At 44.3% G+C, this 23,046-nt stretch overlaps 1 protein-coding gene across 2 annotated transcripts in view; it reads right to left on the minus strand.

The window, feature by feature from the left end:
- Positions 1–8,066: 8,066 nt before the first annotated feature.
- Positions 8,067–23,046, minus strand: part of LOC149308512 (E3 ubiquitin-protein ligase RNF126-like) — a 39,560-nt gene continuing 24,580 nt past the window's right edge. For both annotated transcript variants that reach the window (XM_089535873.1, XM_089535872.1), the window contains 8 exons: positions 20,447–20,505; positions 17,945–18,008; positions 15,498–15,742; positions 14,639–14,707; positions 13,125–13,194; positions 11,830–11,923; positions 9,900–10,015; positions 8,067–9,073 (listed from right to left, as the gene is read on the minus strand). In XM_089535873.1, coding sequence (XP_089391999.1) covers positions 8,915–9,073; positions 9,900–10,015; positions 11,830–11,923; positions 13,125–13,194; positions 14,639–14,707; positions 15,498–15,742; positions 17,945–18,008; positions 20,447–20,505 — 876 coding nt within the window. In that variant the 3' untranslated portion in view covers positions 8,067–8,914. The remainder of the gene's footprint in view (positions 9,074–9,899; positions 10,016–11,829; positions 11,924–13,124; positions 13,195–14,638; positions 14,708–15,497; positions 15,743–17,944; positions 18,009–20,446; positions 20,506–23,046) is intronic.

Consider the following 23,046-nt stretch of genomic DNA (forward strand, 5'->3'; position numbering starts at 1 on the left):
AGCTTATGCTCTTAATGAGAAGTGCTATGGCTGATAACAGTTTGCACAAAGGAGGTAGAACCATGTGCTCATCCTATGTCTTTGGCTGTTCCACCTAAGGCAAAAAAGGCTCTGGACCTAATGGAGACAGTGATGGAGGCTCATGAGGAGGCAAGAAAAGTCATCATGTGGCTTTTATGGCTAGCCCCTCCCTTGAAGAATTAGTTTCTAGGCATCTTCTCTGGCCTGGAAAAAGGAGAGGGGGGCAAGCAGAAACAGCACAACTAAAACCTCATGGGCTAACAGTAATAAAATGAACAGCAGAAAGGTTAACCAGTATCTCTTGTAAATCTGAGCCCACAGCCCTGTTGATGTGGGAGCTCTCCCCTCCTTTATTTGCCCCATCAAGGGAGGCTGCCTGGGCAGTGGCTTATTCCAAGCACTGAGGAAACTGCTCTTAAGTTAGCAGTGACTGAAGACCATTGCTAATCATGGGTAGATAGCTGCATATGGCCTGTAGTGTAGCCCTGATACTCACAGGGCATTTTGTTTTATTTATGTTTAAAACAGCCCCAACTTCAAGCTGGGGTTTACAGCTTAGCCCTTTTAATTTCAGGCAGGCTCTATAGTAACCTGGCTGCATGACAGAAGCTAGCTTGGTCCTCAACTCCCTCCCACTTGCATAGGTAGCTGGGAAGGGCAGAGGGGCTGCTGTGGGACATGGCTCTACATTTACCTGAGGTAAGTCTGTGTCCCGAGAAAGGATAATCTCTGATGGAAAGGAGAGGCCAAGCGCTCAAGCTTTTCTCTCAAGAGCGACATGGTTTGGGGCAGCCAAACACAATTGGGGATGAAGGGAACTCTCCACCCATGATATCCACAAATGGTTTACCCCTTTTTGTTGTTGTAATTTTTTGGGGAGGGAACACAGGAGGATTTGTATCCATGTGGTCTCTCAAAGAATCCCTGGGTTGGAAGAGACCCCAAGGGCCATCCAGTCCAACCCCATTCTGCCCTGCAGGAATTCTCAATCAAAGCATTCCCAATAGATGGCCCTCCAGCCTCTGTTTAGAAGTGGGTGGCAGAGGCCATGCTCTCTCTGGGGTGGACATGAAGCCATTTTGTGCTTTTTGTGGGATGCTCTGTGGCAGCCAAAAAAGACCATTTTAGAGTTGGAAGCTTCAGCTCCTGCTGGGCCAAGTCCAGCTTCCTTTAGAGCCATGTGTCTGTGCAACACAGAGGAGGAATCCTCTGCCTCCTTACACACCATCTCATTATAAGAATTCAAAAGGAATGTGCAGGAGCCCTGGCAACACCACCATGTGTTTCCCAGTCTGCAAAAGGATCCCCCACACCTGTTAGGGTCCTGGGTGCCATTGGGGCCAGAGATGGGAAGGAAGGGGGAGACCAAGGGTTAATGCCCCCATCTGCCCTCCTGGCAGAGTCCCAAACCTTATGCTAGGCATTTTGCCTGCAATGGCCATGGCAGAGGCCTCATGGCAATGCCTGCTCTGAGCGAGGGCATTAGATCTGGCAAAGGTTCTTTGGTGGCTAGAGAGAGAGGGCCCCTGGTACTCACCGTTCTCCTGTGACTTCTGGCTGGCTTGCCTCTCTGACCTTGGCCATTTCAGGCTGGGCAGAGGTGATGCAGAGAAATCCTTTGCCATGGCTTTTGGCTGGCCTGTCCTCTGAACTCTAGCTGAGCAGAGATGCTGAGGAGGGAAGTTTCCATGACTTCTGGCCAGTTTCCTCACTGATCCCTGGCCTTAAACAGGCTGGGCAGAGGTGGTGCAGAGAAATCCTTTGCCATGGCTTTGGCTGGCCTGTCCTCTGAACTCTGGCTGGGCAGAGATGCTGAGGAGGGAAGTTTCCATGACTTCTGGCCAGTTTCCTCACTGATCCCTGGCCTTAAACAGGCTGGGCAGAGGTGATGTGGAGAAGCAGAGACATGGAGGGGAAACCCCTCACCATCTCTTCCCACGGCTCCCATGTGCTGCAGTGCTGTTTGCAGAGATCTCCTGTGCTCCCACCATGAAAGGGGGCAGCTTTGGAGGAGAGGGAGAGTCATTGGCAAAGCCAAGACCTTTCTCCAATCCCGGGAGCCCTTGCCATTTTAAGTCTTCTTCATGCTTCCAAGGCTGTAGTAAAGAAGCTGCAGAGCAACAGCAAACACATCCCAATGGGTCTCCCTCTTAAGCCAGCTCCCTCTGTTGAGCTGGCAGACCCTGAGCTAGGGAAGCCTGGGTTAAGGATGGCCCTTCACCCATGCTCTCAGGGTCCTCTGCCATAGCCACCACCAAGGAAGGGGGGAAAGGCAGGAGAGAGGAGAAGAAGGGAAGGAAAAACTTCGCTGGCCCGAAGAGAACATCCTGCTAGGAGCTTAGGCAGGAACAAGACTGAGGCTCAGGGGGGCTAGCTCCTCCCTATATAGGGGCCGGTCTTTTGTTTATTGTCCCTGCCTACAGGAGCAAATAGGAGGAGCTAAACCCAGATTACAGGAGGACAGGACCCTCTCTGCTGGGAAATCTGTCTAGGTCTCTCTTGTCACTTTTTACTACAGTCGTGGTGCCCTGAGATCTCTCTTTCTGATAGAATTATTTCCTATTCCTGCAGATCTTTCCTTCCTGGGGAGAGGCCTCCCCTCCAATGCTTAACCAGGTTTGATCCTGCTTAGCTTCCAAAATCAGATTGTTATTAATTGCCATCAGGTTTGCTTTGATTTATGCTGTCCTTAGGGATGAATCGACAACAGTCCTGCTCTGGCCTTGCAAACTCAGAACAGCAGTGGATCCTTTAATGAAGTGCATCTATCTGGAATGCAGGATCCACACCTGGATTCTCACCCCAGGCCAGGCACACCCATTAGAGCTGCTTCGAACAAGTTGGGAAACTGGAGCAAGGAGGAGAAATGAGTCACTGGGTCAGCCTTTACGTCATTTGTAGGGCCAAAGACGTGGGCAGCTGGAACAAACGGATCTTTGCCATGAGTGACCCATATAGAAACAACCTCCCTTGCCCCATATTTGCCTCGAGTGCTTTGGGGAGTTGGCCTTTTCCTTCCAAGGTTTCCCCTGCAAGGCATCTCAGCCTCAGCCCAATTGTTGCATAGCATCTGTCTGTCCCAATTTGGCAGGGACAATCTCGATTAATCCTCTGCCCTCCCACTTTCTCGGCCGTTTTTGAAATGTCCCAGTTTCTCTCCTATCCTCTTTCCTATCCCCTTTTGTCCTCAGATTACTTCCATTGCAAACCATCCAGTTGTCCAGATTGGGCAAGGAGAGTCCTAGTTCCTCCTCTGCCATCCCACTTGTTCAGCTGCTTTTACAAAGTCCCAGTTTCTTTCTCCTCCTCCCTGCTCTGTCCTCAGCTTACTTCCATTGCTGCAAACTGAGTTCAAAGTGCAAAAAGTACTAGGAAAAATGGGGTGCATACCTTCCAATGGTCCCAATTTGCCAGAGACAGTCCCAATTGCTCCTCTGCTGTCCCACTTTTTCATCTGCTTTTTAAAATGTCCTGGTTTCTCTCTCCTCCAGCCATTTTCCACCTTTGCCCTCCACTTACTTTCATTGCAAACCTTCCAGTTGTCCAGATTTGGCAAAGAGAGTCCCAATTCGTCCTCTGCATTTCCACATGTGCTTCAGTTTTTAAAATATCCCGTTTTTTCTTTCCTCCTCTCCCCTTCGCTGGCTTCTTCACCAGGCAAGGATATTAAAAATCACACCATTTGTAAGCTTGCAATTTGTGTTTTTTTTGTGTGTGTTGGGTCGGCCCCATAAAGAGATCATTGGTGGATTTGGGATGTTGTTTTACTTTGCTAAAGGCCAGGCTGGCTACCATGGATTTGTACTTGAATTCCATCGTGGGAGAAAGACAGGATCTAAATCCTTGAAATAAATAAAAATTAGAAATAAAGGTACATAACTAAGCAGGTGATCTAGAATCTCACTCTGCAACATGTGGACCTAGTGGGTTTTATGTTGATCTGCTGCAAAACTGAACTAAGACCCAGAAATCTGCTGCAAGGTTTGGCAAATCTGTTCCAAAATAGACCCCAGATGGTGGATTTTGGGTGGGTTTCTTCTCCCTCTGTACCTCTGCATGAGATGCCTGCTAAACATCTCGGGATGGTTACCTGTCTTGCTGGCAAATGGGTGCTCTCTTATCCTGTGCACACTGTGCACCTTTGTCCTTTCTCATAATTTAGCAAAGCTGTGCTGTTGTTCTTTTGAAGCTCAGACGCTTCCTTTTTATGGCGACAGCGAGGCACGTGCCCAAAATAGCATAGCCCCAAATCCACGTGCCTTTCTTCTCTGCCGACATCTGTGGGAGCATCTTCTTGCAATCTGGGAAAGAAATATGATGAAGCAATGTCATATTTTTCTATCAGCAATGTGTACATCAACATCATTTTGTTCTACTCCAAGACAAGCGACTGTGGTCTTCCAGTCCTTGTTCTGTGTTGTGTATCACTTTCTAGTGGGCCTTCAAGGCACTGCCAACCTTATCATGGGGTTTTCTTGGCAAGATTTCTTTGGTGGATGTTTGCCATGGCCTTCCTCTGAGGTTGAGAGAGTGGGACTTGCCCAAGTGGTTGAGTTACAAGCCCCAAAAGAACCTTGCATAGGAATCCACAGGCATACTTCAGAATCGGACCAAAAAGTTCCTTTTTACAGTCTTTCCATGCCTAGCCAGACTCATTTTCTTCCTCATCTTCTGTCTAGCTGGAGGTTTTTTAGCAGCTTTGATACTGGGAGGATGAAACAGGAGGGTTAGAGAAACACAGATTTTTCAGTGTTGTGTTGCAAAAATATGTCTACTGTAAAAAAAAAAGTCAATTAATCCCCTAAAAGCAAGATTATGCCCTAATCCTACTGTAGCTGTGTGTGCCTGGCATACAAAAGCAAGGTAAACAGCATCTGCCAGAAGCTACCCCTAGCAAGTTTATGTTTGGTCACCAAAACGGAAATCATAAAAAAAGTGGAGGCTGGTGAAAGAAACCATCGTACCTGGATGCATTTTGGAAAAAGGCTTCAGTTGGTCTCTAGAAAGTTTAATACACTTTTTCTTGACTTCCGCAAGGCTTATCTGACCTGGTGGTTTCATTTCACCCGTGCATATTGTTAGTTACAAACAGAAGGTTTGCAGGGAAACATTCTGGGCTGCTCTTTTTTCGTGGTGTAGGAAACTCTGCCTATTCTTTCCAGGTCATTTCTGCATCTGGTACCAAATGGAAGAAGTCAAGGAAGTCACCTGCTTCGATAGCCGAGATACAGCGGCACAGCATTAGTATGGGATGGGGAGGAAACAATTCTACTATCGGAAAAGTTGTTAAGGCCGTCAATAAAGGGAATATTTTGAAACAGAGACATACACAAGGGCTTCCCCATAACCAGACTGGAGAAGTAAGGCACTAGAAGCAATACAGTCCAATTCAAAATCATCTCAAAAATAATCTAACTGGGAAAAGATGTTGCTGTAACCCTTCTTAGTTATTATCATGGGGTTTTCTTGGCAAGCTTTCATAGAGTTAGTCTGCAACTTGGATAACTTCATCAGAGTATCTGGTGCTGAAAATATCTCTTTCTACTGGTTGAGTCTCCCTTATCCAAAATGCTTGGGGCCACCAAATATCTGTACTTAGTATACAGAAGTAATGAATTATCTTGGAGATGGGACCCAAGACTAAAAATGAATTCATTTCACATACACACACACACACTATATATATATATATATATATATACACCTAGCCTGATGGTAATTTTATACACAATATTTTAAATAATTTTGTGCACGAAACAAAGTTTGTATACACTGAAAGCAAGCAAAGGTCTCTCTCTCTCTCAGCTATGCATGGGATTTTGGAGTATTTTGGATTGCGGGATTCTGGATAAGGCAGATTCAAACTGTGTACGGATGCAAACATGTCTCTGAATTAGAAAAATAAATATGTTAAAGAATAAGAAAGGACTACACAAGTTGCATTTAAAGGTAATTTTTGCCTCGCCCATTGGAGGGTTGGACTGGATGACCCTCGGCTACTTCCTTTTCCCGCTCCTTCCGTTGGAAGGGTTTATTTCCGGTAGCCACCATACCACCTCCCACCGAGGCATTGAAATGTCTATATTAAAAAAAAAGCAGTTTTCTTCTACTCCACTCCCTCCAGTTTTTGTATTTTTTAGATTGCCAGGGTCTGCCAGTGGTCAAGTTTGAATCTGGTGAGCAGCAAAATATTGGAGTAAGAATCCTACAGGGCTCCAGATGAGGTTTGACTGGAACTCTCAACAAGGCTAGAGAGAGTGGTGGACTTCTATGGTTGGAGCTGTTGGGATCTTCTGACCATTTTCTGCAAGATTAAAGGTTTCCAACAGTTTGCAGCTTGTTTCTCTAGAAACCCTTCGACATCCATCTACACCAGCAAAGAGGCCAATGGATGGGGAAGATGGTAGTCGGAGTAGCTGTTCAACTATTCCTTTTCAAATGTCTTCTGTTTTCCACAGAGAACCACAGAATTGGAAGAAGCCACAAGGGCCATTTTTTATAGTCATTTCCCCCTATTCAGAAAAGTTTAAATATCTCTTCGAAGACTTAAGTCACTAGCAGTGAAAGTTAGAACTGATTTGGGGGTTTTGTACCCCAAAACTGTATAGGATCAAGGGGTCCCCCTCTTTGACCATAAAGAAACAGAAGGTATCTGCAAAATGTCTTGACTTTCATTGCCACCCTTCCCTCTGAGCACAAAAATACGTTTCCAATGCATGTTCAAATACTAAAAGACAATCTCGGACTGTAGCGAGACAGTAAGGCTTGGTTTCCAGACTTTTCATCGTCTTCGTCGCCCTCCAGTGAAGGGCAATCAAGATGGTCAAGGCCTGGAAACCTAACCTTATGAGGAATGAGCTGGGGATGTTTAGCTTGGAGAAGACAGAGAGGGGACATGATAGAGCCATTATTAAATATCTGAAAGGATGTCATGGGGATGGAGCAAGCTTCCTTTTTGCTGCTCCAGAGACTAGAACATGAACTGATGGATTAAAACTACAGGAAAAGAGATTCCTTCTAATCATGAGAGTGAATTTCCTGATGGTAAAAGAGTTTGACCGTGGAATAGACTGCCTTGGAAAGTGGTGGACTCTCCCTCTTTGCAGGTCTTCAAACAAAGCTTGGATGTGCATGCTTTGGTTATGTCTTCTTGCACGGCAAGGGGTTGGACTAGGTGGCCTTTGGGGTCCTTCTTGCTCTATTATTTTCTGCCTCACTCCTTGCTTGCATAATTGAACAAACTATGAAGGAAATTAATTTTTACTGGGGCAGTGAAGTGACAAAGAAGAGAGGCTTCTGCCTTATCCATCTTGACTTCCCAGAAGTAAATATTCTAAACTTTCAATTATTTATCCACAGATATGTTGGTCGTGCTGAACCATCTCTTACTTTTCTGCGGCTTGCAGATACAGATTCTGCTAAAACATATAAAGTGGCTAAATTCTGTGCAGCAACAATTAAAATACGAAGCGCTATGATTAACGCTAGAGAACAGATGGCATAGGAAGGTACTCTTACTTGCTATATGTCTATTTGAAACTTTTATTACTAGACATATAAGCTGATGTTTTAAGTTGTTTTTATACATTTTTAATCTAATGGAATTCTTAAATGGTATCTTCTTTTACTGGTCTATGGCCGCAAAGAAATTTTTTCTTTTGTTCTACTCATCGAAGATGCTGGGCCTAGCTTGGGCAGTGCCCTTGCTGCCAAGCAAAGATGCCTGTTGAACAAAGCCTTGGATTAGGAAAACTGCTTTTAATCTCTTGCAGCGTTTTCCTCTCCCAAAAGGAAGCCCAAGAAAAGTACACAACAGAAAAAGGACTCAAGTAGAAAGCAGGTTGGGGGGCAAGGAGGCTGCCAGCTGCCCAAAGCAAATGGTATGAAGAACCAGAGAGGGCTGGCAAGGGTACAGAGGAGACATACTGGCGAGCCAACCCTTTTGGAGATATTCCTACTTAGGCAAGATCAGCAACATTTTGATGCCTTGCCCAAACCACCGCAGGACTTACTTCCCCAAAAGTACAAACCCCACGGTGTCACTGTTTTCGAGCTGAAATGTCCATTTATTATTTAACAGCAGTAATAATTTAAAATTATAAAACCCTCTTTCTCAGAGTTGAATGGCCCCAAAGGGCGATGTTAAACAGAGAGGGGGGGGGGCATAAAAACAGAGAAAACCAAGGAAGGAAGAAACTGAGGAGCACTGGGATATGGGCACCAACGATTAGGGTCGCTCTCCCTCTTCTCACCACTTTAAAGATGGTTGGCTAAAAAAAATCTCCAGCAGCCCCCTCTGGTTGTCAAAATCCCACAGGAAAAGTGGGGAGGGGGGAGTGGGGAAGAGCGGTATATACTAACATTTCTATTTCCAACGCTTGAAAACCATCCAAAGAACCAAGAGGGGACGGGAGAAATAATTGGTCAAATGGTAAAAACAACACCCCCCCAAACTTCCAGAATGCCCCTTTGGATTTCTGACTCTTCCCCTCGGATGCAGCGCATACCTTGTTCTAGTTGCTGCCGCCTTATCATTATTGTTATTTTTCAAAATGGTGTGTCGCTGCTCGGCCAGGTTTAAGGGCCCCGGCACAGCGGCACATGGTTTTAAAAAAGGCCAGGTTGCCCACATTGCTGCCCATTAGAAGAAAAGGTGAGATGTAACACTGAACACCCAAGGGTGAGGGTATGAAGGGGGCTCTAGAGTTGTCATTCCGCCACCGCCACTCTCCCCCTTTTTGCTCTGTTCCAGAGACCTCCCTCCTTCCCTACAGTGGTTTTGGGAAGAAGAGAGGAAGGGCCATGACATTAGAAAAAGAGTAGTATGAGAGTGGCATCGTTCTCTGGGGTTTTTTTGTTTGTTTGTTTCATTTTGTTTTGCTTTCCCATCTTTTCATGAGTTGTTTGTGGAGTTTTCGTTACTTGGTGAACTGGAAGAGGATGAAGAGGAGGAGGAGGAGGAAGAGGCAAAACTCATCGTCGAGAGTCCCGGTGGGTTTGTGGCGGTGTTCTGTCCGCTTAAGCTTTTCCGACACACGGGGCAGGTGTCATGCTTTGGGGAAAAGGGACACACAGAACACAAACGATAACAGAAACAAAAAGAGACAGAAGAATAAAAATATGTTAGAAATACAGGCATGCCTGCATGAATGGCCCTCCAATACCACCTGAACTAAGGACAGCAACATCTTAACAAAACCCAGGCCTGTAACTAACATTGTCATAATTTTTCCCCTCTTGTATGATTTTTAACATCTTTGCCAAGACACCTCCAGCATGTTTTTAAAAATGCAAGTCTAGCCACCAAAATGGAAATCATTTTTAAAAATGAGGCTAGTCTAAGAAAGAAAGAAAGAAAGAAGGAAGGAAGGAAAGAAAGAAAGAAATCACTGGATGCCGTTTGGAAGATTTCAAGTAGTCTCTAGAAGGTTTAAAACATTTTTGTTTACTTCTGCCCAGCTCAGCTGCCCTGATTGTTTTATTTCATATGTGCATAACGTTAGCTTTGGATAAAGAGTTTGCTAAAACACATTGCTCTTTTCTTTCTGTAGTGGAAGAGCCTATTCTTTCCCTGAGGAGATTGTACTGCAGTTCTCTGCTCCACATTCCTCTATGATAATATGATTATTGAGAATCCCCTGCTATCTTTTCTTCTATTGTTTTTTGTGGGTTTTTAGGGCTATCTGGCCATGTTCCAGAAGAGTTTATTCCTGACATTTCGCCTGCATCTTATCCTTGAAGATGCCAGCCACAGATGCAGGCAAAACGTCAGGAATAAACTCTTCTAGAACATGGCCAGATAGCCTGAAAAACCCACAAAAAACTATGGATGCTGGCCATGAAAGCCTTCGACTTTTCTTCTATTGTTTGGGAATCACCTGTTCCAGCCAAGGGACTATGCAGCCATCATGGAAGAGGTGGTTGCAAGGGAGTTGCCGGACGCTCTCACCAGCTTCGTAATCTTCTTTACAGACGGGGCACTCCAGCCCAGAACCTGATGAGGCAAAACAAAAAGAATTCTGGAATCACCTGTCCCTATAACCTTTTGAGGGAGTTTGGGAAAGACCAGAGAAAAAGGGTATGCTGCTTAATAACCTGCTGGTGGAATTTCCCCCTAAACATTTGTAATCCTCCAAAGAACAGGTAGGGAACCACAGGGCTGTGTGTGTGAGAGCGCACATCCAGTCTGTCTGAAGGTCCCACAGTGGCCACAACCCTTTGGACAGGCCACCATCATTTTGCTTTTGAGGGTTTCCAGCTTTTGTACAACGTTTTTCTTCTCTGCTCTAACAGGTTGGAATGTATCTTATTCTGGCAGCAAGGACTGCAAAGCTGAAATCTCCTGATATTTATGACACCAATTGTTTTTGAACTGGAACACAGTTTGTAAGAACTTCACTTAAATGTACTGTGCCCCCTTCAAGGAGAAAAGGGGTTCTGAGTCTTGATTTATAACCATACTACCTCAATACACAGTTGATTTATTAAAGGCATATGTTGCCCCATCACTATTAACAGTTCACAAAACGAGATGTCAGCAAAACCCATGCAGGGATTTGTTAGTGGGGGAGTTTTGTTGTTGTTGGTAACTACTCTGAAGTCAGTTCTGATTCATGGCAATCCTATGAATGGGATGCCCCCAAGGATTCCCTATCCTAAAAAGCTCTGTTCAGGTCTGGCAGACTCAGTGCCGTGGCCTCCTTGCTATCCATCTGGTGTATGGTCTTCCTTGCTTCCTACTGCCTTCCCTATCTTTCCAAGTATCATCATCTTTCTACTGATGAGTCCTGCCTTCTCACGATGTGGGTGAAGTACGACAGTCTCAGTTTGGTCATCTTGGCTTCTAGGGAGAGCTCACAGCATCCCAATTTTTTCTATGGCTGTCTTATGTTGAACCTTCTGAAAGTAACACAGCTAAGTAGAAAAACTGACAAACATCCCAGCATCTTCAAAGCACACCCATTCAATATAGAATTCAAAGATGTATCCATGTTAGTCTGGAAAATCAGTATGGAAAGGGATCTAGCAGCACCTTTGAGATGAACTGACAGAAAGACATTGTAGCATAAGCATTCATGGATTTGGTCTACTACTTCCCCATCCCATCTAAGTAGGCTCACGTCTATGAAAGTTCATGCTGTCAACTTCTTTCTTTCAGTTCGTCTCAAAGGTGCTACAAGATCATTCTGCATACTGTTCAATATAGCAAGTGTCCTGCACTGAAAGAGTGATGGACAAACTAGATGACCTTTGGATGTCCCTTCTGACTCCCTGATCCTATGATCTCCCCATTATTTCAAACTTTCATTGGTTACCAGCAGTGGACCACTGTGGAAAAGGAAAGGACCATATTAGCCCCTTGGAGAACTTGAAGGGCTGTAATCCCCCACTGCACCCTTTCAGGGAACTTCCTCCACATTTTTGCCCCCCAAATGCCTTCTAGGGGACATGAGGGGCATTGTCACCATTTTAGGTCCAAGAAGTCCTCCTCATCCCATTTTGGTGGAATTGCACCTCATACCTGTCAAAGAGGACATTTGGGGGCAAAGTTGGCAAAAAACAACAACCCCAAAACACAAAACCAGCCCTGGGGACCTCCATACGTGGTAGAAATGCATTTTTCACACACACACACACACACACACACACACACACACACACACACACACTACAGGCTAAAAATACACCCACACAACACACCCTCACAAGGTAAGAGACAGAGAATATGTTTAAAATTACAATAGCATTGAGGAGGGCAAAAAACACTGAATGATGTACTGAAGAAGAAAATGAGAGCAAAGGACTCACCTACGTGTTCCTCTGTTATATGAATAGTTGGGAGGGCCTGGATTTTCTCTTTGTCTGCAGGAGGTGGGCCTGTGTTTTCAAACTGATTCAGGAGCTGAAAGAAAAGGGGAATGCCTGAGACTGGCAAGGGTGGGAATCCTGCGATTGCAACCCCCAGCATTCCTCTATGCTGACTAGATTGATGGAATTTGCAACCCTCAAGTCCTGCCTTCAGTTTCGATAGCCACTTTGAGTTCCTCTATCAGGAGAAAGGCAAGATATAAATAAATAAAATGATAATAACAACAACCCAACCACTAGCTGAGATGCTAGATCATCTACTTAGGGCCAGAACAGACTGGCAAGTTAAGCCACCTTCTGGGCAGCTTGGGAGAGTGGCATTTACATACTGCACATTCTCAAGGTGCCTGGAAGCTACCCAGCTAATTACACAGGGTTGGCTTTATGACGCTCCAGTGGTGTATAGTGTGTATGCGGCATTTACATGTCATATGCCGCTGGAGCATCATGAAACCGGCTTCCGACCACAGTGTGGGCAGCAAAGCCGGCTTTTTGCCACCCAAAAAATGAGCGGCTCTTTGCTGGTCCTTTTTTGGGCGGCTTCAAAGCAGATTGGGGCTGTAGTGTGTGGTTGTGGCGGCCCCAACCTGTCTTCAGAAGAAGTGGCTTCAAGCTGCCCTTCCGCCCGTCTTTTTCGCCCCTTAATTAACATTATCCTCATTAATTTTGTTACTATAGTCCAACATTCTTTTGTCTCCTTTCTTGTGAAGGTCTTCTGTGGTTTATCTTCCAGAGCAACATGGCCAAGTGAGATGCCTCTAGGAATCCCAACAAAGGACATGAAGTCATAACACCTCCTGCTTTTGGTCTTTGGCTCCAGTGACCGGTCTTCACTGCTTCTGAACATGGAAGTTCCAGTACTTACTTATCTATCCATTTTTTGCCTAGTTAAACAAAATCATAACCTGATGGGGGGAGATTTCTGTGGCCTTGGTAAATGTCCTGGAAAAAACAGTTCCCCGCAAACAAGGAAACAATTGTTGTTGTTATTATTATTATTATTATTAACCTTTATTATAAAGCGCTGTAAATTTACACAGCGTTGTACATACAATCTTTTTAATTGGACGGTTCCCTGCCCTCAGGCTTACAATCTAAAAAGACACGACACAAAAGGAGAAAGGAGTGGTGGAGGGGAAGGGGCCTCTATAGTAGGATAATAAATATAAAATACATAGCAATACAGGAAATGATTCAATAAAACAGACAACAAAAGAAAAGCCCACCAGGTTTACCTGAGTAATTATGGCGTCCAAACCATTGGCACCCCAGGCATAGTCCATGGGATTTGAATGCAAGACTCCCCTTTCAGAAGGAAAGACAAGAGGAAGAGTTATATCTCCAGGAGGACTGGCCAGCCCTCAGAAAATAGAACAGGGTAGTTTAACTTTATTAATCTTTGCAAGAGTCAAGACATTGGATCCATATATTTAAGCCTGATTTTGCTGTTATGTGAAACAGCATGGTTTCTTTAAAAGCTGAAGCAGGTAAATTATAATTGGTGTGCCCTGCAGGCCAGAATTTTTTAAACTGATGTGGTTTGCTGTCAGATTTCAGCAACCTACTTCAAAATACTCTATGACCAATGGGACAGTCAATATCCTAGCGATGCAATAAAGTTAATACTGAAGTCTATTTAAGGATCATTTACACACAAATATAAATTTAGTCTCAATCCAAATGGCAGGACAATTTTGATACTTAATGAAATTAATATTTCTGAGTATTAAGTTATAAAGTGGGGGTGGGGTTATATTTGTTAATTGTTGTTGTGTGCTTTCAAGTCCTTTCGGACTCACGGCACCCCTAAGGCCTATCATGGGGTTTTCTTGGCAAGGTTTGCTCAGTGACCTTTCCTTCCTCTGAGGCTGAGCATGTGTGACTTGCATGTGATATGATAGCCCTGTTTTAAATATTTGATGGGGTTTCACATTGAGGATGGAGCAAGCTAGAGGAAAAGAGATTCCACCTCAACATTAGGAGGAACTTTTTAACAGTAAGAGCTGTACAATAGTGGAACACATTCCCTCGGAGTGTGGTGGAGTCTCCTTCTTTGTAGGTCTTTAAACAGAGGATAGTCATCTGTTGGAGATGCTTTGATTGTGATTTCCTGCATGGCAGGACTAGATGGCCCTTGTGGTCTCTTCCAACTCTATGATTCTATGACTTGCCCAAGGTCACCCAGTGGGCTTCCAGGTATTCAAACCATGATCTCCCAAGGTCCTAGTCCAACACTCAAACCACTACACTACACTGTCTCTTAATAAGTTTCTTATGGTCTTCCTCCTGAGGCTGAGAGAGTGAGACTTGCCTGAGGTCACCCAGTGGGCTTTCAGGGATTCAAACCCCAGTCTCCCAAGTCCTAGTTCAATGCTCAAACCATGACTCCATGCTGGCTCTGTTTTCTTGGCCAAAGGAGGTTTGCTTTCTCTGAGACAGAGAGTGGGATTTGCTCAGGAACACCCACAGGGTTTCCGTGGCTAGACGGGAAGCTGAATCCTGCTCTGCCAGAGTCCTAATCCAGTATTTCAAACCACTACAATATTTCATCTCTCTCATTTAATAATAGACTGCCTTTAAAGAGCGCCATAACCATCAACTGTTAATCTGGATATTGCTCTTTTTATACAGAAAGATTTCTCTGTGCCTCACACATATACAGTAAAAACAAAGGCACTGGGAGGAAGGGTGAGGTCTCCACCAGCCCCAGTAACCTTTCAGCAAGAGTCAAACCTAAGCCACAACTCACCAAGGTCCCACTCCGAGGTTTGGTATTGTGGTCGGTGCAATAATCCCATTGACCAGCTGTTGGATGATTCTGCAAAACAAAAGAGAGAGGAAGGTGAGCTCTGGAGAAAAGTAGAAACTTGCCAAAGGAGAGGCACAAAACACTTTCCAGCAAAACCCCAGAGCAAGAAGAACAGGGGAGCAGGTGTGTGTTATCATATACAACGGGTGATTGCTTTCAGTGGACACCTGATCCCATCAGTCCTGGGCAGCTTAATCAACAGGGCAGAATCATAGGAGCTGCAGTCCAAGAGCATCTAGAGGGCTGCCATAAGTTACTAGCTTGACTGTTTTATTAATCAGAATTTTTAACTTGATTATTCTTGGTCAATATCCCTCTTCACAGTCCACATTTCATAGCTTTACAAATCCATAGCTACGTTGCAGGAATGCAACAAGACCCTGTTAGTGAATTGTGAAGACATAAATCCAGGTACCAGCAAGAGGAAACAGAAATTGTGTTTTTACCCACAAGCATCTTAGTTCAAATACATTTAAAAAGGCCAAACAGTGCCAACAAATGAATTAAAATAGCCTTCCTCAATCAAGTGCCCTTGAATATGTTGGACTATGGTCCCCATTATCCCCAGTTGGCACTCTCAATTCCTCTGTACCAGACAAGGATAATGGGGATGAAAGGACGACACATGTAGAAAATGTCTGATTGATGGGATAGTTGGCATAAGTTGTTATTGTAAACAACTTTGAATCCCATTTGGGAGGCACAGGGCATGATATAAAATAAACAAATAAATGGTGTTTCAAAGGAGAGCATCCCAAGGCAAGGGCCGCCATTTCAGACAGTCATTCCACAACCTCACCCTTCTAGCGTGGGGACTCCCTCGTGTCGCCCAGCCGCCCGCCGTGCAGTGAAACGCGCACGAGGCTGCCGGGCGCCGTATCGGTGCCGAGACTGGTGCTCCCTCTCTCGCCGATTCTCAGCATCTCGGTTGTCTTCCGGCTGTGTGTTCGACCCAAAGGCAGGGAACTCAAAGCTGTCATCGATTATCCCGAAGGCAAACTGGCCGTAGCCCTGTGGGAGGGTGAAGAGGTGTTGGTCCACATTCTAGACAGAGATAGAGAGAGTGCTGGTTAGGACTAGGAGCAGAGAAGTCAAATCTGGGACTACCATTTCTAGTATTGAAAATGGGACTTGAAGTCCTATTTGTATGAATGGGGCACGCTTCTGCACACCGCAAGTACACACCCCATTCATTCTATGGGGGCTTGCTGTCCGCGTGACCATTCAGATGACAGATGACCATCCAGCATCTCTTTAAAACCCTCCAAAGATGGATACCACCCTCCGAGGGAGTATGTTCCACAGTCAAACAGCTTTCTTTCTTTCTTTCTGTTTTTTGGGAGCACAACTTCCAGAATATCCTAGTCAGCATGACCTATCTCTATACTGGTTGGGGGATCATGGGAACTGCAATTCAAAAAGGAATATTTTGAAACTTTGCCTTAACACTGTAGTGAGCAGAGATAGGAGAAAGGAGAAGAGAAGAGAACAGAAGAATGGTGAACCACCTGTAAAATCCACCTGCCATCCTAATAATAATAATAATAATAATAATAATAATAATATGTATTTATATCCCACCTCTCTACAAAATGCAATCGGGGCAGCTTACGAGATTAAAATATACAGTCTGAACCCTCAACCAACCCCCTCTTAAACAACGTAGAATTTAAAACATAAAACATACTTAAAAACAATTCAATAAACTATGGTGAAGTCAGAGGTCAGCAGTTAGATGTTCCTTCCAACGGCCGGAGAACTATTCAGGAAAGGCCTGCTGGAAGAGATCCGTCTTTATAGCTTTTTAAAAAGCTGTTTAGAGTGGTAATATGATGGATCTCATCCGGAAGGCCATTCCACAATCTGGGAGCAACAGCTGAGAAGGTCCTCTGGGATCTCAGTGTGTGGGGAGGATTATATGGAAGGAGGCGGTCCCGAAGATAGGTTGGACCCAAGCCATTTAGGGCTTTAAAGGTGATCACCAACACCTTGTACTGGGCCTGGAAACTGATGGGCAGCCAGTGTTTTAAGACTGGTGTTATATGGTCTCTTCTGGATGTACCAGAGACCAATCTGGCTGCCATGTTCTGAACTAATTGAAGTTTCCGGACCAAGCACGAGGGTAGCCCCATGTAGAGTCCACTGCAGAAATCAAGAAGTGAGGTTACCTGCGCATGTACTATGGTCTCAAGGTCCCTGACTTCTAGGAAAGGGCACAGCTGGCGTATCAGCCGGAGCTGATAACAGGCACTCCTGACCGTCGCATTCACTTGATTTGTCATGTGAACTGACAAATCTAGGAGCATCCCCAGACTGCGAACACAGTCCTTTGAGGAGAGTGTGACCCCTTCTAGGACTGGAGGTTGTATCCCGATACCTGGGTTCAGAGCCAATACCGTAAGTACCACCGTTTTGTCTGGATTCAGCTTTAATTTGTTTTCCCTCATCCAATCCATTACTGCCTTAAGACAGTGATTGAGAGGTGAGACGCCATCTGAAGTCAAAGCTGAAGACCGAGACATGGAGAAATATATCTGGGTGTCATCAGCATACTGATAACACCCTGCCCCATGCCTCCGGATGATCTCTATCAGTGGCTTCATGTAAATGTTGAAAAGCATCGGGGACAGGATGGCGCCTTGTGTGACGCCACAATTAAGCTCCTTCCTTGCCGAGCAACTGTCCCTGAACACCATCCTCTGGGAATCTGCTCAAGAGGAAGGAACGGAACCACTGAAGCGCAGTGCCTCCTATTCCTAACCTTCTCAGGCGATTCAAGAGGATGTCATGATCTATAGTGTCAAACGCCGCTGAGAGGTCCAGTAGCACTAGCAGGGTCACACTCCCCCTGTCGATGCATAGATGAAGGTCATCAGCTAAGGCGACCATGGCAGTCTCCACCCAAATCCCGTCCTAAGTCCTAGCTTGAATCACAGGAGCAGTTAGTTTTCTGGGGGGGGGGGGAGTTAAACCAGGGCTAGCCTGAAGAAGAAGAGCCCTCCTTCCAGTTCATCTGCCTTGGTCCAAGCCTCAGAGGGAGAGAATAACCACTGGACCTCATTCCCTTCCCCACCACCATTCCCTTCTCCTTTTGTGTCGTGTCTTTTAGATTGTAAGCCTAAGGGCAGGGAACTGTCTAATTAAAAATAATAATTGTAAGCCGCTCCGGTAGCCTTTAGGGCTGATGGCCGGGGTATAAATACCACAAACAAACAAACAAATAAATATAAATATAAAGGAACCCACCTCAAATGGATGTCTGTTCTGATCACTAGTTGATGCTGAAGAGTTGGACCCATTTTCGACATTTCTGAGAAAAGATAAAATACAAAACAAAATTGAAGTTACACAAGACAGGAATGCAAGACCAGCAATAGTCAATGGAATGGAAATCCAGCACAATCTTGGTTGTTCCTGTTTCTCTTCTTAAAACCTTACAGATGGCTATTCAGGGCTAGTAACTTCTGTATGGTTTACAGTGTGTCCCAGCAGAATTTCATAGAATCCTAGGGCTGGAGGAGACCACAAAGGCCATCCAACCCAACTACTTTCTGACGTGCAAAGATCCACAGCCAAACAATTTAATCCTTCTTTGATTTTGGTACATTTGTTGTGTTGCAACCTAGAAGTGAACTGGATTTCATTGGTATTTTTACCACCTGCTGGACACAAGGCAGTCAACCCTGGGAAGGTGCAAAGTATTTTTTTTTAATTTTGTGGCATTAAATTTAAGCCAACAAGCAAAATAAAAGCACATGGCTAAAAGAAAACCTGACATAGGTGTGATTTCTCTAATGCAAAGAACCTTCAGTCTTGCATTAGATAGGCCCTATACAGACAGGCCAAAATAAAGCTGCTTCAGGTCACTTTGGAGTTATGGTGTTTCAATGACGCATGCATCCTAAGAGTCTGGAAGCTGCACCAAAGCTGCACTCTCGTCGCTAGGACTGGAGAGTGGCTTCGGTGCGGCTTCTGGACTCTTAGGACACATGTATCATTTAAACAGCATACCTCCAAAGTGACTCGAAGCAGCTTTATTTTGGCCTGTCTGTATCAGGCCATAGTATCTGTCAGTCTGATCTGGGACTTTCTGTGTTGGTCACCTAGGTTCCAAAGTAGCAAAGCCCAGTCCTACCCGACAGTCAGATCAACCTATGTATTCCCTTTAAATGTTCTTAATCTTTGGTCTAGTAGGGCTGCAGAGGAGAAGCCTTTGGATGCTACATTTCCATGCGTTGGATACTATGCTTCACCACATAATTAGCAAACTCACATCTTTGAGAGAAAAGGTTCCTGCCAACCTAGAGAATTCTAGTTTCAGAGTTTTTAAAAACACTGGGAAGCCAACTGGATCCACCCTGACACCTACTTGCAGCTGCAGACTGAGAAACACCCAACTCAAATTGGCACCTTCCAGACAGGCTGGACTACAACTCCCATCCTTGCCACTGGCAAGGATGGAGGTGACTAGAACTGTAATCCAGGGCTGGGCATCTGTGGAAAGGCATGGATTAACTCCTGGGGAGAACTTTGAGGACTACATAGCCCTGCTGCACCTCATTTTTTAAAAATAAAGTTTTCCTAAATTTAGGGAGCATTTCCACCCTATTTTGGGGCATTCGCAGGCCATTTTAGGCCAAAAGAGGTCATTTTTTAAACAACAGGAAGCGACAGGAAGTCGCTTCCTGTTTCAAAAAAGGACTCTCCTGGACCAAAATTAGCCTGGCGGAAACATGAAAGCAGATGTAGGTGCCTCCTGCGCCTTCTAAGGGCAAGTTTGGAGAGAAATGTACAAATTTGTACACGAAAGCCATTGTGGTGTAGTGGTTTTAGTGTTAGACTATGACTCTGGAGACCACAGTTCGAATCCCAGCTTGGCCATGTAAACCCACTGGGTGACCCTGGGCAAGTCACACTCTCTCAGCCTCAGAAGATGGCAATGGCAAACTCTCTGAACAAATCTTGCAAAAAACAAAACAAAACAAAACAAAAAACCAACAACTCCACGATAGGTTTGCCTTAGGGTTGCCGTAAGTCAGAAATGACCTGAAGGCACACAACGACGACAACGACAACAACAACAACAACAACAACAGGTCTCTAGACTTGATCAAAATGTTCCCCACATCTCCTAGAGGTCATTTTAGGAATAAAATATTTTGAATATTTTGCAAAACCCTTTTTTTGACCATGGGAGGCGTGTTATCAGATTATGGTTAACAGCAGGCTAACATCAATGAGGAAGTCACTATCACACTCTGCTGTTATAGTGCTATTATTCCACTTTAACTGCTATGCCTGCCTGCTGTGGAATTCTGGGGTTTATAGTTCAGTGAGACCTAAGGCTCTTCTGGGAATTCTAAAAATCCCTTCCTATATAGCAAATCCCAGGATTCCATAGGAGGCAGCCATAGCAGTTAAAGTAGAATAATAGTGCTGTAACAGTACAGGGTGATATTTTCCCATGAAAGCTTAGGCTACAACTTCTTTTCTTCAGTTAGTCTCAAAAGTACTACAAGATCCCTTTACACTTTATTATATTAGTCAGTTTATTTTGTTTTAATGTTAAAACCAAGGTTAGATACACACGAAAACAGAAAAAGGAAAAAAACAAACCAATCTCCAATTACTACTTATATCTACAATCATGAATAAACACATCCTAACATGTACATGATACGCATACGGATGATAACCACAATAAAAGACTTCCAACTTAGTTTTAAGATTAAGAGAAAGGTTTGTCACCTAGGCTCTTCTGGCAGCTCTTCAATGAAACCAGATTCGCACCTTGGGCAAATGTAATCCTGCAGAAGAGGAAAGCAAAAAATATGTTGTGAAAAATAATAATAATTAAATACAGTTGGCTCTCCACGTTTGTGGCTTCGACTTTTGCAGATCTGATTATTTATGGTTTTGATTCATACGTTCTCTCTAGGAATCTCTAGGTCCTCCAGTGCAATACTGCCAGAAGATGACCATAGAGTTATGTGGGAGAACCTAGATATTCCTCGAGAAAACACTTCTCTAGGCATTTGTAGGTCCTCTAGCATGATTCTATGGTCAATTTCTGGCACATGTTGGCCACAGAGTTGCACTGGAGGACCTGGAGATTCCTAGAGAGGCGTTCTCTTAGGTAGAAGAATAGTGTTCTTTCATTTGCAGCTTAGCTTTTCAACATTCCCAGGGGTTCTCCATCCCTAACTCCGTGAATGTGGAGGGACCACTGTAATATAGAACCACAAATGGAAAATCACAAATAGAAAGAGAAAGAGTTACAGCATATTATCTTATCATAATGTGCGTTTGGCACAGTCAGGATTCTCATCTGTCTATGGACCCACACCTAGTTATTTATGGCTGCCCCAGTCCACCCATTTCTGTTTTGCTTTGGAGGCCGTTATTTTCTCTTTTCTTCCAGTTTGGAAACACAACCAACATGATCTCATGAAGTTCTGGTGAACAAGCAGGTCTGTCTCATAAGCCCCATAATGATATAAACCTGGAATTCCAAAATCTGAAATATTCCAAAATCCAAAATTGTCTATGTGGGTGACTGAGATAGTGACACTTTTGCTTTTGGATGGTTTGATGTACACAGGGTGCCCAGATGTCCTAACCACAAAGGAGGACAAAGCACAGCAAAATGGAGAATATTCAAGAAAAATGTCACACATTACAAAATAAAAGCTAAAAACACTAATATAAAAGTAAATGAATGCTTCTTGGTCATGCTCAAAATATAGAAGCTTTTGAAATTCCTCCTGGAGAGAAGGTTGAAATGTAAGACATGTCTTGGAAAAGGAGAATGCTTGTTACCCTGAATAAACACAAATCTTGTGTCATGCACAAACTTACTTTAAAATGTTGTATCAAATTACCTTCAGGTAATTTTTATAAGGTGTATATGAAACATAAATGACTTTTATGTTTAGACTTGGGTAACATCTCCAAGATCACTCATGTATATACATAATGAAAAACTCCAAAATCCAAAATACCTTGAGTCCCAAGAATTTTGGGATAAGGGAGATTCAGCCTGTACTATTTTCGCAACAAAAGGTGTATTTTACACAAAGCAGAGGTGGGTAACTGTAGAGACTGGGCTCCCAATTCCTGGACCCATAGCCTGGCAGATGACTGTCTTGTCCCAAATCAGCTAACAATCACACAGTTCTAAAATTCTAGAGGATCATAGAATCCTAAAGTTGGAAGGTGCTGAAACCACCCTCCCTTTCAATGCAGGGGTGCCAGAAGGAGCATCCCCAGATGTCCAGCATCTTTTGGAAGATGCCCAGATAAGGAGACCCCACCACTTCCCCAGGTCATTGGCTCCACTGCCCAAATGTTCTGACCAAGAAGTTCCTTCTAAGGTTCAGTCAAAATCTAGCCACTTGTACTTAAAACCATTAAACTTGGTTCTCCTCTCTGGGGCAGCCCTTGAGATATTTAAAGAGGGCCATCCTGATGTCCCTCCACCTTCTCTTCCCCAGGATGAACAGCCCAACTCCTTCAACCTTTCCTCCACTGTTTTGTTCTCTATGCCTCTTATTATCTTTGTTCCCTTTCTCTGAACCCATTTCACCTTGATGCTTATACGAATGTCTTTAAGCAGAGGCTGGATGGCTATCTTCCAGGAGTGCTGTGGTTGTGTATTCATGCATGGTGGGGAGTGATGGACCCATTGGTCCTTGTGACCCCTTTCCAATTCTTCTACGATTCTAAAGGGTGACTATTTCTGTCTCACACCAAAGCAGGGAAATCACCAAACAACCATGTCAAAGGGAAGACACCACAATTCAAGAAGTATGTGGACAGGTTGGAGCATGTCCAGAAGGCAACCAAAATGGTGAAAGGTCTGTAAAGCAGCAAGACCTCTGAGAAGTGACGTAGGGAACTAGGCGTGTTTACCTTGGATAAGAGAAGATTAAGGGGTGATATGATAGCCATGTTTTGGAAGGGATTCATATTGAAGATGGAGCAAGCTTGATCTTCTGCTGCTCCAGAGAGCAATGGATTAAAGGAAAAAAGGTTCCACCTCAACTTCCTGATTCAACGTTAGGAAGAACTTCCTGATGGTAAGAGCTGTTTGACGTGGAACACAGTCCTTTGGAGAGTGGTGAAGTCTCCTTCTTTGGAGGCTGGATGGCCATCTATCGGGGTGCTGTGATTGTGTCTTCCTGCATGGCAGAAGGGGTTAGTCTAGAACACCTTGGGGGCCTCTTCCAACTCTAAGATTCTATGATTATTGCCATATTATCTAAGCAGCTATGAATATTAACTATAATCTTAACTTCATCATAGGGCACAGCAAGGAAGAAGTTCCAGGAGAGAAAAATGATCAATTT

Source organism: Sceloporus occidentalis, unplaced genomic scaffold (assembly GCF_023333645.1).
Source record: "Sceloporus occidentalis isolate IW3139 unplaced genomic scaffold, rSceOcc1.0.p SCAF_8, whole genome shotgun sequence".
Taxonomy (NCBI): domain Eukaryota; kingdom Metazoa; phylum Chordata; class Lepidosauria; order Squamata; family Phrynosomatidae; genus Sceloporus; species Sceloporus occidentalis.